This window comes from Metarhizium brunneum, chromosome 5 (genome assembly GCF_013426205.1).
Source record: "Metarhizium brunneum chromosome 5, complete sequence".
NCBI classification, from domain to species: domain Eukaryota; kingdom Fungi; phylum Ascomycota; class Sordariomycetes; order Hypocreales; family Clavicipitaceae; genus Metarhizium; species Metarhizium brunneum.
The window spans coordinates 2080011-2093326 of record NC_089426.1 but is presented as its reverse complement, the minus strand read 5'-3'; the positions used below and the strand labels follow the sequence as shown (position 1 = coordinate 2093326).

Here is a 13316-nt window from a genome sequence, read left to right as displayed (position 1 = left end):
CGAGAATAATGAAACATATGGCTGTAGATGGAATGCGAAAGAAACCAGCAATGTGTGCTGGTTTAATAAAATAGTACATGGGTCAAGATGCGGCTTTTTGCCTTTTTGAGCCTAAAGCCTTTGACCGAGATTATGTATCAGAACTGGCAGCCTTCTTTTCGCTGTCAAGTATCTCGATGGGTAAAAACTTGGAGCCAGGTTTCGCCTTAACCGATCTATGGTCGCGGTTAGGAGTTCTTCGTGGCTTTGGTTTGAGTTTGATGGACGACGACCGCTGGCCGCCGTTGCTTCTGTGTCTAACATTAACAATGAAGACGTCTGCATCGGGTGCTTCTATGCACTCGATTCTCTCTTTTCGTGGTCGGAGACGACGTTTAAGAGGCTCTTCCGGAGTCGCCGACGCCTCTAGATTTGGTATCGCGCCGAAGCCATACATAGACACGTTTTTCAGCTCAGCAGGGTCGGCGGGCATCGGGGCCGTCACCATTTTGGCTTCAGGTCGCGGCTGGTGTGCAGGCTCGTTTCGAGGGCACAGGGCTGGTAATGTCTTCCGTAACACCTGCGGCGTCAGGAACCGAATAGATGTATACTTGGGTTGATTTGACGCAGCATTGGACACCTGTGGACGACCCGGATCCTATCTGGATTCGTCTCGGTCGTTAGAAAGGTCTCCTTTGTCCTGCTTGCTTCGTTTGCGATGCTGATTCACATTCCACCCTCTGATCTGGGTGGGACCAGAACTGGGTAGCGCAGCTGAAGAGCCAGTCTCCTTGTGGTCGTAAGGGATCGTTTTCAACTCCGGCTTATTAGACCATACTCGGTGAGCCGGTACCGGAGCCGGTTGTAGCTTGCGATATTTGTTCGATCCCGCATCTGAAGAGCCGGAAGGCGTCGATCTGTGTCGATGTATCGAGCTGGGAGGTCCACCATGAGGTGTTCCCGGTGGGCTTTGACCCAGCGGTCCCGGCAGCCCCTGGGCGTTGGCGAATGTCGGCGACATGATCTGAGACGCGTAGCCCGCTGGCGGCGGAGGAGAACCCATGTAGGGAGCATTGCTCTGTTGTGGGTTTGGAAGAATCCTCTCTCCATGTATGGGCTGCAGGGACAGTAGAGGCTGATGGGCTTCCAGCAAGGGGTATCCTCTTTGGTAGGATCGTGGAGGCGGATAGTAAGAGTTATGAGTGTCCCTACGCGTATTCGACTCATAAGGCGATTCCTCCGGACGCGGCGGTCGCAAAGGCGGGAGAGGTTCTGCACCTACAGACTGGGAGAAAGGCATTCTCGAACTCGGCGGAGGCGGAGGCAGCGAGTACCCTTGATGAGCCGGAGGAGGAGCAGAGACACCAGCTAGAGGGAGAACCGGTGGAGGTCCTGCTAGTCCAGCAGAGGAAGGTTGTTGAGTCCAATACGCGCTGCCGTACGCCGGCTGTTGATTAGTTTCGGATCCGTAGCTACTCAATCGACGAGGATTATAGCCTGGTTCTATAGGTCGACCACTTGATACGTGGGGTTCACGAGGGCCGGGTGGATAAGAGCCCCCTGGAGGCGGATAATAACTTCCATAATCAGAAATAGGCGGTGCCGGGGGAGCCGGAGCAGAGGGCTTGTAGTCTGTTCTGTGACTGGCCCCTTGTGGTATGGGAATAGGATATGCTGAACGATCATGAACAGAACGATCATGAACAGACTTGACTGGGGGCAGCGTCACACGGTCTGACTGCTGGTTGTGTGTGTACGGTGCAGACGGTTCCTGGCTGAGTCTTGGATTCATGGGTGCATGAGAGAATGAGGAGATGGGAGGCGGTTCCTCATGCTTTATCGTGGTCCGCAAATCCGAGTCTGCGACTGAAACACCCGACGTTCGTTCCACGTGACCGTCCCAGCCGGGAGGGCGTAACTCAAAGTCGCATAATTCTGCAAGAAGATTGAGACCCAGACCGGTGTTTGCGGGAGCGGGAGCAGGGTCCGGCTTCGAGTCGGTGAAGACGTCGCGAATTGCATCGTAACGTGCCGGCTTGGGTGTGGGCGGAGCGGCTCGGGTGACATCCTTAGCCGCGACATAGGCTGAAGCGTAAACCAACACGGACAGGTCCGCGACGCCATCGTCGGTTTTTTCGGGTTCCTGTGGCGGAGTAGATTCGCCTTCATCTGCCTCGGATGTCGTCTCGGATAATTGAGGTCGTGAGTTGAACTCCTTTTCGGCTGTCCCCAGAGACTTGGCTCGAAGTGAATCATTGGATCGAACAAACTCGGCAATGTCAATGTCCTCAGAGTCGACCTCGGCCATTTTGCAAAATCGACGCAGATTGGCCCTCATCTTCTCCCTCAACGGCAACTCTTCCGATCGACGTTGATTCGTTGTTGATTGGAATCCCCTAGAGGCGTGTGATATCCGACCAGATGGGTTAGCGATGTATACCACGGGCTTGCCTGGCATGACGTAAGGCTGTGGTTCCTCAAAGCCGTTTGTACTCGTGGGAAGAAAGATGCCATATTTCGGATGTACACCGTATCGTTTAACCAGTTCCTGGTCAAAGTCCTCGGGAGTCGTGGTGGAGTAATCGTATGCGTTGCACCAATGGTCGAAGTGAATTCCGTTGCTGTTGGGGGTGTCGAGATATTTGCCTCGTTTGGCGCGAGTGTGGCCCTTTGTGGAATCATTGGACGTGTCTTTGAACCCAATTTCCCAGTCCTCAAACCAAACAACGTGGGGTGCGAGAATTCGACTGTTAATGCCTTTCTCCCGCATTGACGGTCGTTGGCTGTAAGTACGCACGCCGTGCTCATCCGGCTCCCCAATATTCTTGGGTAACGGTGGGCTCTTTTCTCGAGCCTGCTGCCTGCTGAGAGCACGGCTAGTAAAAGACCCGTTGCCATTGAGCAGGGGCGGTTCCGGTGAAGCGGGAACAGATTCTTCTTCTCCCGGCGTACCTTCCGGATCCTTGTCGACATTGGCAGCCGAGGCGAGCAAACCCTTCATGGGGGCTGGGGCATTGGGTGCGGGAGCAAGCAGTTGACTATCATCAACATTGCGAGTCGATCTCTTGGGTGTTGACTGGCCATCTGGCTGGTCAACAGCTCTGCGCTTAATGCCACTGGCAGCGCCGCCACGACCACGGCCTCTGCCTCTTGTGGGAGCTGCTGACGATTCTCTGGGTGTAGCAACAGAGGCCTCGGGGTCGCGGGCCTTTCTCCACATTTCAGTGCCAGCGACACGGGAGGGATAGGGAACGAGGTGGCCATTCTTGTAGCATTCATAAATGCCAAAGTCGTTGTCAAGCTCAGCGTCACTAATAACGCGATAATCATATTGGTCATCCTCAACCTAAGGAGGGGGAGTGGCGTCAGCGATGATGTTGACGTAGCATATGGGGAGGCAGATGACTGAATAAAACGAGGGGGGGCATTGAATGTATATGTATATAATAAACAATTGATAGAATGACAACTTACATCGACAGGTAGATCCTTGGAATGAAGGGCGGCGAGGATGCGCAAGCGATTCTCCTGGCTCTCGTAAAATTGCTCCAGCACGTCACTGAGAGCATTCTGCAAGGTGCGTGTTAGCATGGCCAGCGCGCCAAACGGATAGAAAACGCTGTTGAAGAGGGAAAACGAACCTTGAATTCTTGTTCGGCAACATATTTGTCGGCATTGAAGCTGTGTTCGGCGAGGTTGAGATCGCACTCGAGACGACGGTCACAGGCGCACAGCTTATTATCAAGCTTGTCCTTGAGCTGCTGGATAATGGGCTGATACTCCTCGGCCTGCTTGTAACAGTCTGGCTTCTGCAGCATCTCTTCGACACTACGCTCGGCAAGCTCCTGCAGGGCAGGCTTGAGGGCAAAAGCAACAGCCTGATAGGTAGCCTTGAGGTCGCGCTGGCGCTCATAAGCGGCCTGTACACGCGAGTCGGAGAAGTTCTTTACTCTCCCCCTGCGCGTGCCACCTCGACCACGAGAGGCAGTAGTAGATTTTGACAAGGCAGCATTTGAGGCGCCTCTGCCACCTCCTCGACCTCGACCACGGCCACCTCGCCCGCCTCTGCCACGGCCACGGGTTGATGTGGCGGGCTCGCGCGCGGGCGACGAAGTCTCAGCTGCCATGGCGGAAGCAGCGGAGCCGGATCATGTATTTGAGGTAGTGGGAGGCAGGGACAGAAGAAAGAGGAGGCAGGAGGAGAAGGAGACGATGATGCGGAGGGATATTAAACGGGCGTATGGGAAACCAGTTTTTTATTTTTTTTTAAAAAAAAGAGGATGCGGGTGGTGAGGTCATGAGCGATGTGTGGTGTATGTGTGTGTGTGTGTGTGAGTGGACGAGGTATGTGAGTGTATGTGTATGTGGATGTGGATGCGGATGTGTGTGTGTGTGCGTGTGTGTGTACAATGTCCGTCCGCTCCAAGTGCAGGTGCGGCCAAAGAAGTTGCCAAAGTGGAAAGTGTAAGAGGGAACCAGTTGGCGAACCAGTTGGCGTCTCCCAAAGGGCCCAGGCAGAGCAAAAGCCTTGCCCCAGCCAACCGGGTGCAAGTGAGCCAAAAACACACAGCGCCGACCGTCAATCAGCGCCAAGGCAGATGATTAAAAGAAATAGAGAGCCGTCTCGATGCACTGCCGATCAGGACTCTGCCGAGTGCACTGGTGATGCGAGACGCGGCGGGCGTGGATGGCGGTGACTTGCAAGAATAGATGATTAGAAGAAAACGATGAGGTGTGACCTTTTCGGGGACCTTTTTTTGGCGGCGGCGCTCTCTTGGGCTGGCGGCCAGTACGGACGAGGATCCGGCTGCGTCTGCTGTGTTTGGCTGCGTCGCTCGACGCGTGCAACTGGGCCTCGTCTGCGGGACTCGACGAGGTACCGGGGGCGGCCGGGGTACCTGCTGCTGCATGGGGCGCCGCACCAATCGTCGTGTATCGGGCCGCTAGGGGATACCGCAGCGCGGGAGCCGATTGTTGAATACAAAGCTCATGTCGCAAGAACGCAGACTGGCCTCTGCCAGGGCGAATAAAGCCCGAGCTATATAAAGTATATATCCGTTTCTTCTTTAGCACATGGACATATACTTCCGTGGTCGCTGCTACATGTTTACTAGCGTCCGGTCCAAGGGGTTTTGGGTGCAGCCCGGCTTTCGTCGAGGCCACGGGAGCGGGAGCGTTTGTCTACGCTTTGCATGTTTGCTCGCCACCCTGAATCACAGCGAGGCTACGCAACAAGCAGCCCGATGTGAAGAAAAAGGCAGAAGAGCCTGCAATCATGTCACTGTGTCATTGAGGAGTCCGCAGTGAATATCTGCGGCCTGGGACGCCTGATGCGGCTGTTGTCTCGCGGCGAGGCAAAAAAACCCTGATGCCGGGACCGAAGGAGCCTTTTGCATAACAAACGATCCGCCCTGTTCGACCAGCACCACGGCGAAGGAAATGGAAGAAGGGAAACTCTAATTTGCTAGCGCCATCATGAATGTACATACATGTAGTCTACGGAGTATTGTAGGACGTCCTTGGAACAAGCGCTCGCGCAGCAGGGCTGATCTGAGACGCAGTGGCGCTATTCGAACGAACCATTTTGCTGTACATCTGACAACTCCCGCCTCGCGCAACACAGCACATGGACGGATTTTGGACAGACGCAAAGCAGCAAATCCTACCCCTTTGCACCAGAGCAATTTCAATGCTGTGAGACTGTTCGTCAAACGGGTTGTCGCCAGGGGGGGAGCAGGCGCGGGCTCTTTGGTCTTGGACCTGATGCAGGTACCGCATCATGTGTTGAAACGCCGGTATCCAAGTACAAAGCAGATTCCGAACTTGTTGAGAGTCGTCGCACAAAGGCTGCTTGACAATGGAGTGGCTCCGTGCCCACGGTTAAAAAATAGGATTTGCCCATACATGTCACCACACAGACGTACGGCCGCCGCCTGCGCAGATGTCACGATTTAGGATGCCGGCATATGTACTTATTATATTGCATACAGCCTCGCAGTCTAGCCGTCTTCATCACCAGAGTTGTACGAGCATCACACCACGCACTCAAGGTTTTGCCATCACGTCCTGCGAGCATATTACGCTGTCTGTATCAAACGTTAAAAGGAAACCAAACTCATGGAGTTGCTGGATTTATAAAGTACTGCTATGCTTTCCCTCCCTTCCCTCGTGTCGCACCCGAGAGCCTCTTAGGACGCTTCACTCGTGTCACTGTCACTTGCGCCTTCCTTCCGGAGCCACAACGCAATTTAGGGGTACTACGACAGAACTTTGCGGCCCCCGGAGTATCCTCTTTTCCGGGCCAATCAATGATACGGAACCCGAGTCACCTCCTACCGAATCAGTTTAGTGCCCGCGAGCGGCAGGCTCAGCAGCCAATCAAGGTATGCGGGAGTCGCCTGCGTGGGGCCCCCATTCGTCTGTGTTTTAACCGGGGCTGCTGTTGGCTAAGCTACAAAGTACTCCGGACGTTACGTGGGTGTTGCAGGACTCGAGATGCGGCTTCATCAATATCAAAGATATTGCTCCATCTTTGGTTTGAAATATAATTTCTTGAGTGATGGGACAAGCCTTTCACTGCTCAACCGGATTCAATCGCTATTGCGTGGTCTGTCGTTCTGTTGTCACTGTCATGCCATGTCACACACTGATAGACCCGCTAAGATGTATGTAAGCCAGCCACGACAAGCACAAACGATTCAATAATTTCATTAAAAAAAAACAAAGATGAAAAAATAAGAAGAAGAAGAGAAAAATCCAATGCACTACTTCACACATATAAATAATAACGCCTTCTTACTATACTCGCGATTTCATTTCCAACTCTGACCAAAGGACAATATACACGCATCCCAAAGCGGCAACGCCCATGGCCCGAAGCCGAAGTTCCTTTCTTCCAGTCTTTTTTAAACTCCCGCCGCCGCTCTCTATTGGACAGGCAGACGGAGCAAGCAGATTGGATCGTCCCGCAGCGCACGTGAGATCCGCTCCGGCGCCCACCTATCACCCGTCAACAGGGGACCGCCGCCAATTAATTAGTCGCCGTACCGAGCATTGTAAGTCGGCGCCCCCCAAAAACAAAAAAAAAAGTGACCTCATCCCGACCGACACACCCAACGACGGCTTCGATTCCTACCAACAACACGTGGGGAAAACCAAAAACTTGTCGCAACACCATACGCTCGAACCTCGTGGTATTCCCCAGACACCAATTGACCCATGGCCAACGCGAAGCGCCGCAAGCTGCAGCGCCAACACCCCAAGGCGCAAAAGCCCAAACCAACCCTGCACGCCCGACCCAACACCACTTCCAGCAAGCAAACCCCCAAAAAGCCGCGCCAGCAGCAGCAGCAGCAGCAACAGCACGAGGCGCCCGTCATTCCCTTCCACCCAGAGGACAAGATCCTGCTCATTGGCGAGGGGGACCTGAGCTTCGCGGCCTCTATAATCCAACACCACGGCTGCGGCGACGTCACCGCCACCGTGCTGGAGCAGGACCATCAAGAGCTGGCGGGCAAGTACCCGTCCGTAGACGACAACATATCCGTCATAACAGGGCGCCGCAAAGCCCAACAGGACAAGGAGGCCGATGAAGCGGGAAATGCCGACGCCGACGACGATGACGACGACGACAAGAGCACCGACTCACACGGCGAGGCGCCCAAAGACACAGGCTTCCCCTCAGCATCCCACAGCAACAACAGACTCCTGTACAACATCGACGCAACCAAGCTTCCCGCCTCGCTCACCCGCCCAGTATACTCTACCATCCTCTTCAACTTCCCCCACGTGGGCGGCAAGTCGACCGACGTGAACCGCCAGGTCCGGTACAACCAGGAGCTGCTGGTGTCCTTCTTCGGGGGGGCCACGCGCGCCCTCCGGCCCGGCGGCAGCATCGTCGTCACGCTGTTCGAGGGCGAGCCCTACACGCTCTGGAACATCCGCGACCTCGCGCGCCACTCGGGCCTGCAGGTGGAGCGCAGCTTCCGCTTCCAGGCCGCCGCGTACCCGGGCTACAGGCACGCGCGCACCCTGGGCGCCGTGCGCAACAAAAGGGGCGACGTGGGCGGCGGGTGGAAGGGCGAGGAGAGGAGCGCGAGGAGCTACGTGTTTAGGAGAAAGGGCGAGGTCGTGGAGCAGAAGAAGAAGAGGAGGAGAGGGGGCGACGATTCGTCAGATGATGATGATTGACATTCTCTGGATGACATGGAGAGGGAGAAACTTGGGACATGGGGGGCGGACGTGGTGTTCTGCATGGCATAGCGTTTTGATATAGTATTAGCACATCCAGGTATTGAAACATGGTATCTCATCTATCAGTTCCCGACCATTTCTCCAAGCTACCACTTTGTCTCTCTTGTCCCCTCTGCCACGTAAAGAGACTCGCTCGGCTCACCCCGTTTTCTCCAATAATACATGCGGCCCCGGCTCACACTTCACCCCGCCTTCTGCAACGCAATAAATCAGGTAATAGTACAATGCCTAGCTTGACTCCAATTATGCCATAAGATCCCTGCTCTGGTATCAAACCCCCTCCCTTTTGTAAAAAAGATGTAACCTCACCTGATACTAATAAAAAGATAATCATGCCGCAAGAACTATATCCTTCCGTATCTCTTCAGCCTTTTCTTCCATGTCCTTGGTCTTGTTGGCCTCATCTTCTAGCCGTTGCGCTTCCTCATTTTCTCGCATGAGCGCCTCTTCCTGTTCCTTGAAGGCCCTTTGCTCCGCGTTTTGCTCTTCCGTTAGGGTGTCGTCTGAGCTAGAGTCCGGTGGAGGAGGCGGAGGAGGCGGAGGAGATGGCTCGGTCCCGTCTTCGGCTCGTGGTCTTTTCGTCTCTGGTCCCTCGGAGGGTGTTGCGACGGCCGAGTCTGCCGCATCTGCCTCTCTTTTGCGTTTGCGCTCTTGGCTACTAGGGGAGTCATTTTCTTCCATGTCACTGAGCGCCATGTCGTCTGCCATCTCGGCTCCAACGCTCTGCGATGCGTCGCTGGCAGTGGCAGTTTTGCCATCGGCGTTCCCTGACTTGGTATCCTTCGGGGCCTGTTTCTGCTGGTGCACCTCGTACTTCTCGACTGCCCGTGTTAAAAAGTCCTTAACATGCTTCTTTATTTTTAGAGTCTGTTTCTCGCTGAGGGCTGCTGTTGGATCCTCCACCCTGTTGTTCTTGTAATCAGATGCTACCAGCTTCTTGGCAATATCTTTACCTAGTCGCTTGAGTTCTTCTTTCGGAAGTCTGTGACGAAATTTGTCTAGCATGTGCTTGACTGGCGGGAAGACCTATTTGATGATTAGTTCACTCAACACATGTGAATCGAGGACCAGTAAAGTGGCGTACCGTATTTTCATAAATCTTCATCTGCTTCTCAATAGGCAGTGCCTTCCACTTGCTCCTCCTGGATTCCTTGGATGATGAGTCGCTGACATGTGATGGAGTTGGCTGGGGCAGAGTCTGCTTCGGTGTCCCTTCCTTGGTCACGCGATCAATAATACTTTGGATAGCCAGCTGTTCCTGTATGGCCTTGGACGGTGCCTTTGGTCCGTCGTTTGCGGGCTGAGTTGGTCTGCTCCAAGTGGTTTTGCCTAGTTTGTTGTAGTAATAGGTGTGACCTTTGCCGTCCTTGGCTGTAAACCAGCCCTCCGGGAGTGGTCCGAAGCGTCGAGGTGGTCGATTGACGTTGTTATGCTGAAACGATACACTACGCTGGGGAATACTGCTCTTGGGGCCCTTTGGAGCGTCAATGGGCCGCGGCGATGCTGTTTTTGGTGTTGACTGAGCCGTTTCTTCCTCGCGAGCTTGTCCTCTGCGGTCGTCAAAAAGATTCTGAACTGGTGCATTGGGGTCAACCTTCCTCCTTCGAATGCGATATGCCACTTCCAGTTTACTCCAGTCGTCCAGCAGTTTCTTTGATTTCGCTGATACATCCTCGTGTTCCGAATTTGTCAAGTGTTGTATTGTTGCTTCGATATTGGAGTCTTGAATCTTGTTTCTCGTCATGCGTGGGAATTTGTCAAGGATATCCAGTACCTGCAACACAACATTGTGGTCGTCGATGAACGTGTTGAGGGTGGTTTTGAGAATTTGGTAGGCGTGCATACGCATGACGGAGTGGATGACTCGGTCATCATCGGAGCGCTGGATACGCTCAAGAAGTTTGACGGCAATCCATTTTTCCTTGCATTGCACAAGCGCGGCCATGACCTTTCTCGAACCGTCTTCATCCAAGCTCCGGGCTGGCAGGCTGTTGACATACTCTTCATCATCTTCCTCGGGTCGCTTGCGGCGTGGTTTCTTGGCAACGGCGGTATCCCAACCATCGGCGTCATGAATGCCAAGTGCATCAACAACAGTGGTCGGTAACTTGGTGGCGCGCTCAGTCTGAGTCTTTCCTCCGATGAATCCAACGCAGTTTGACTCGCCGCAGTAGCATGGCTGGGGTTCGGCACCGTACCGGTCAACATTGTAGTTGAATACCAGTTCCTCACCGGCTTGGATCTTGCGCAATGCAAAGATGCCCATGCGCAGCTTGTCCCCAACAACCCACTTGTCCACGTAGCAATTGGGATTGCATGAGTGGTTACAGAAGCGACCGAGGTTACCTTTTCTGGTTGCGTCAACAAATTCACTCTTGCTCAGGGACATGAAATAGAAATGCTTGATGCCCTCCTCATCGTACTGCAGCATACGTCGTCGAAACGTAGGTTCGTTGATAACCTCACCAATATACTCGTAAATAAAGTCGTTCGGTTGTAGAGGAGATTCGGTTCGAAGACCATACCCTTTCTTGTCAGTCTTGATGACAGCAACATCAGCCCAGAGCTTGCGCTGAAAGCGTTGATTCTGGCAACCACCGCCGCAATTGCTGCCGCTGGCGACACACTCCATTTTTGTAGCGCGGTTGATGCAGTCGGAATCCTCGCCACAAGCAAAATTCTCCCCATCTTCTGCAGTCCACGGGTTAGTTACGAAAACTTTTGAGCACGACACGGCGTTCAAGGCGCAACGAGCTGTACGAACAACAAGAGGGACGGGGAGCGGTCCAAAAAAAAACTAAAAAAAAAAAAACTGGCACGTACGAAATTCCTCGGCACAGTCACAGTCCAAAGCGTCATTGTCGGTAGAACCGAGGTGTTTTGATCCGTAGAGACAGTCTCGAATGACCTGGAAGGACTTGCAAGACTCCTCGGTAACGTTTGGGAGGTGGTTGAATAGTCGTGGTTCGGGCTCGGCGGGTTTTTGTGAAGATCTTCGCGATAGGCGTGGCTTTCCCGAGGCGGGCGTATTCACCCCGTCGCTCTCTGATTTGATCCCATTGATGGATGCAGGCGATGCACCACCCTTGATGCCGTGCGTTGGCGTAGACTCGGCCGTGTCCATGGCTTCAGGTTGCCCATTCGCGATTCCGTCTTCCAGCTTGATCCTACTCATGCTTCTGGCTGCATGCTCATCATCCTCCATTACCACATTAAAAAAAAAGTGACTGCGGTATGAAGCGTCAACGCCAACACGGCGGCCTCAGTCGGCTCGACTAGCAATCCGGGATCAAGCAATGAAGGCCGCGACGGGTTGGTGGCAGAAAGCGACAGGGACGCGCGTGGGAGGCTGCAAAGTGTGTGGGCGGAAGCCGAAGCAGGAAGCCGGAAGATGGAAGCCTCAAGCTGCACGGTCAGCGATTCGCGGTGGATCGCGTGCGCCGACGGCAAGGCAGAGCGAGAAAGAGACACGGCAGAGGGAGAGTAGGGCGGAGCGGAGAGGCCAACGTGCTCAGCTGCGGCGTGGTCGGGATTGATTGCGATGCATATGGCCTTGCACCTTGAGCGAGGTGAAGAGAGGAATTGAGAGCATTGGGCTCAAGTGCTGAGAGAGTTGAAAATGTCGAGTCAAGTAGTCAAGGGCAGGTTGGTCAAGTGGTTGACTGGTTGCTGGAACCATTGGCGCGAGCCTGGCGCTCTTGATCGCTAGACTTTGGCACTAGGCCACATCTGGGCCAGGGCGTGGGGCCTTCAAATGCTGTCAATGTTCTAAGTTCAAATGTTGGCAACAATCTCCAGCGCAAGGGTCCTGCAGCGCGCAACAGATGGCTCTAGCACTGCACGTCTGTACTTGAGTACCTGGGTACCTGGAGTGAACCAGCGTCTCGGCGTTGGCCAACTGCAAACTGCCCTGTGAGCTCCCCCCGGAGTTTTAGATCTTAAAGTTCCTGAGGCCCCAGCACGGGATCCACCCACAGCTTCCTCCCAGCAGCTTTCCGCATTCTATTTTAAAAACTCCCGCACGGAGTACCTAGAGGCGCCTCTATTACCGACAAGGCGAGGGGCCATGAGCTGACTGTTCAGACATCGTGTGAAGTAGCGAGCAGTATCGATATGGAAATAATCGTATAATAAGCCACGGCATTGACAACTAGAGAGATGAATCCCCAGGTCACCTTTGCTTGCGCCAATTCGTCCAATCCAATCATAAACTGTCTAGGTACAGGTACATAGTCGCATAAGTTCAACCCAATATTCGCAACCACAGCATCGTGGTCCCTTCCTTCCTACTTTATCAGAGCCTTTTTTTTTCACGTGTCTGGTCAATCTTTTTTTTCTCCTAGTATCAACCAACTGTTTCATCACAAGCAGTCCATCCAATTCAAAGGCCTCCCAGCAACTGCTCGCGGACAGTCGGCACCCCGTAGCAGCGTACTCCGCATGCCGTCCGAAATTGTATCCAACAAACTCAACTCAAAAGCACATGTTTTTTTCGAGAGGCCAAGGGCGCGAAGAAAGAGAGCAACAAGAACAAAGGGAGATAGAGACAGTGCTCCCAGCAATGACCGGCATCTCGGCCACCTTGAATCATCATCGTATTGCTGCTGTCTCACCCTCGTCAAAAACCAGCCACTTCTCAGAAGCACTGATGTGCGACGCACTTGACCACATCTTCACTCTTTCTGGTGAAAACCGGCCGCCACAACATTCAGCCAGCGGCACCTATGTCATATCACATCACGTCTCAATGCGCGGTTCGCGGGTCACTACCACGCCATCTGCAACTCCACGGCCCGGATCAACGTCGCAATACCCGCGCAACACACCCAAACCCATCCGAAGCGACGTCTGCCAATCCGTTCCGTCCTCAACCCTCCAAGTTAGCCGCAGGCCATCAATTGATCTCTCGGCACCGCGGTACATGATGCCCGACCGGGAATCAGGCTTGGTGCTTCGGAGCCGTCAGTTTGCTAGGGTTCAATGCAACGTCACTATTGTCCTCGGTTCCTCGTATTCGTCAACGTCATACTGTCCAGTCTTGCCCAAGCTGGATAAGAGGAAATATCATTACTTCAAAGAATGTA

The 13316-nt window shown here is 53.8% G+C and overlaps 3 protein-coding genes across 3 annotated transcripts; 1 reads left to right on the top strand and 2 right to left on the bottom strand.

Moving 5' to 3' along the window:
- Positions 1-130: 130 nt before the first annotated feature.
- Positions 131-4106, bottom strand: G6M90_00g087220 (uncharacterized protein; the record flags this gene model as incomplete). Its single annotated transcript, XM_014686910.1, has 4 exons — positions 131-637; positions 710-3325; positions 3454-3549; positions 3621-4106. 4 exons carry the CDS (start codon positions 4104-4106, stop codon positions 131-133), a joined length of 3705 nt encoding a protein of 1234 aa, XP_014542396.1.
- A 3091-nt stretch (positions 4107-7197) lies between these two features.
- bmt5 (25S rRNA (uridine-N(3))-methyltransferase) lies at positions 7198-8169 on the top strand (the record flags this gene model as incomplete). The annotated part of the gene is made up of 1 exon (XM_014686911.1): positions 7198-8169. One exon carries the CDS (start codon positions 7198-7200, stop codon positions 8167-8169), a length of 972 nt encoding a protein of 323 aa, XP_014542397.1.
- A 393-nt stretch (positions 8170-8562) lies between these two features.
- Positions 8563-11437, bottom strand: SET2 (Histone-lysine N-methyltransferase, H3 lysine-36 specific; the record flags this gene model as incomplete). The annotated part of the gene is made up of 3 exons (XM_014686912.1): positions 8563-9258; positions 9317-10923; positions 11056-11437. The coding sequence occupies 3 exons, from the start codon at positions 11435-11437 to the stop codon at positions 8563-8565; spliced, it is 2685 nt and encodes an 894-aa protein (XP_014542398.1).
- Between the last annotated feature and the right edge of the window lie 1879 nt (positions 11438-13316).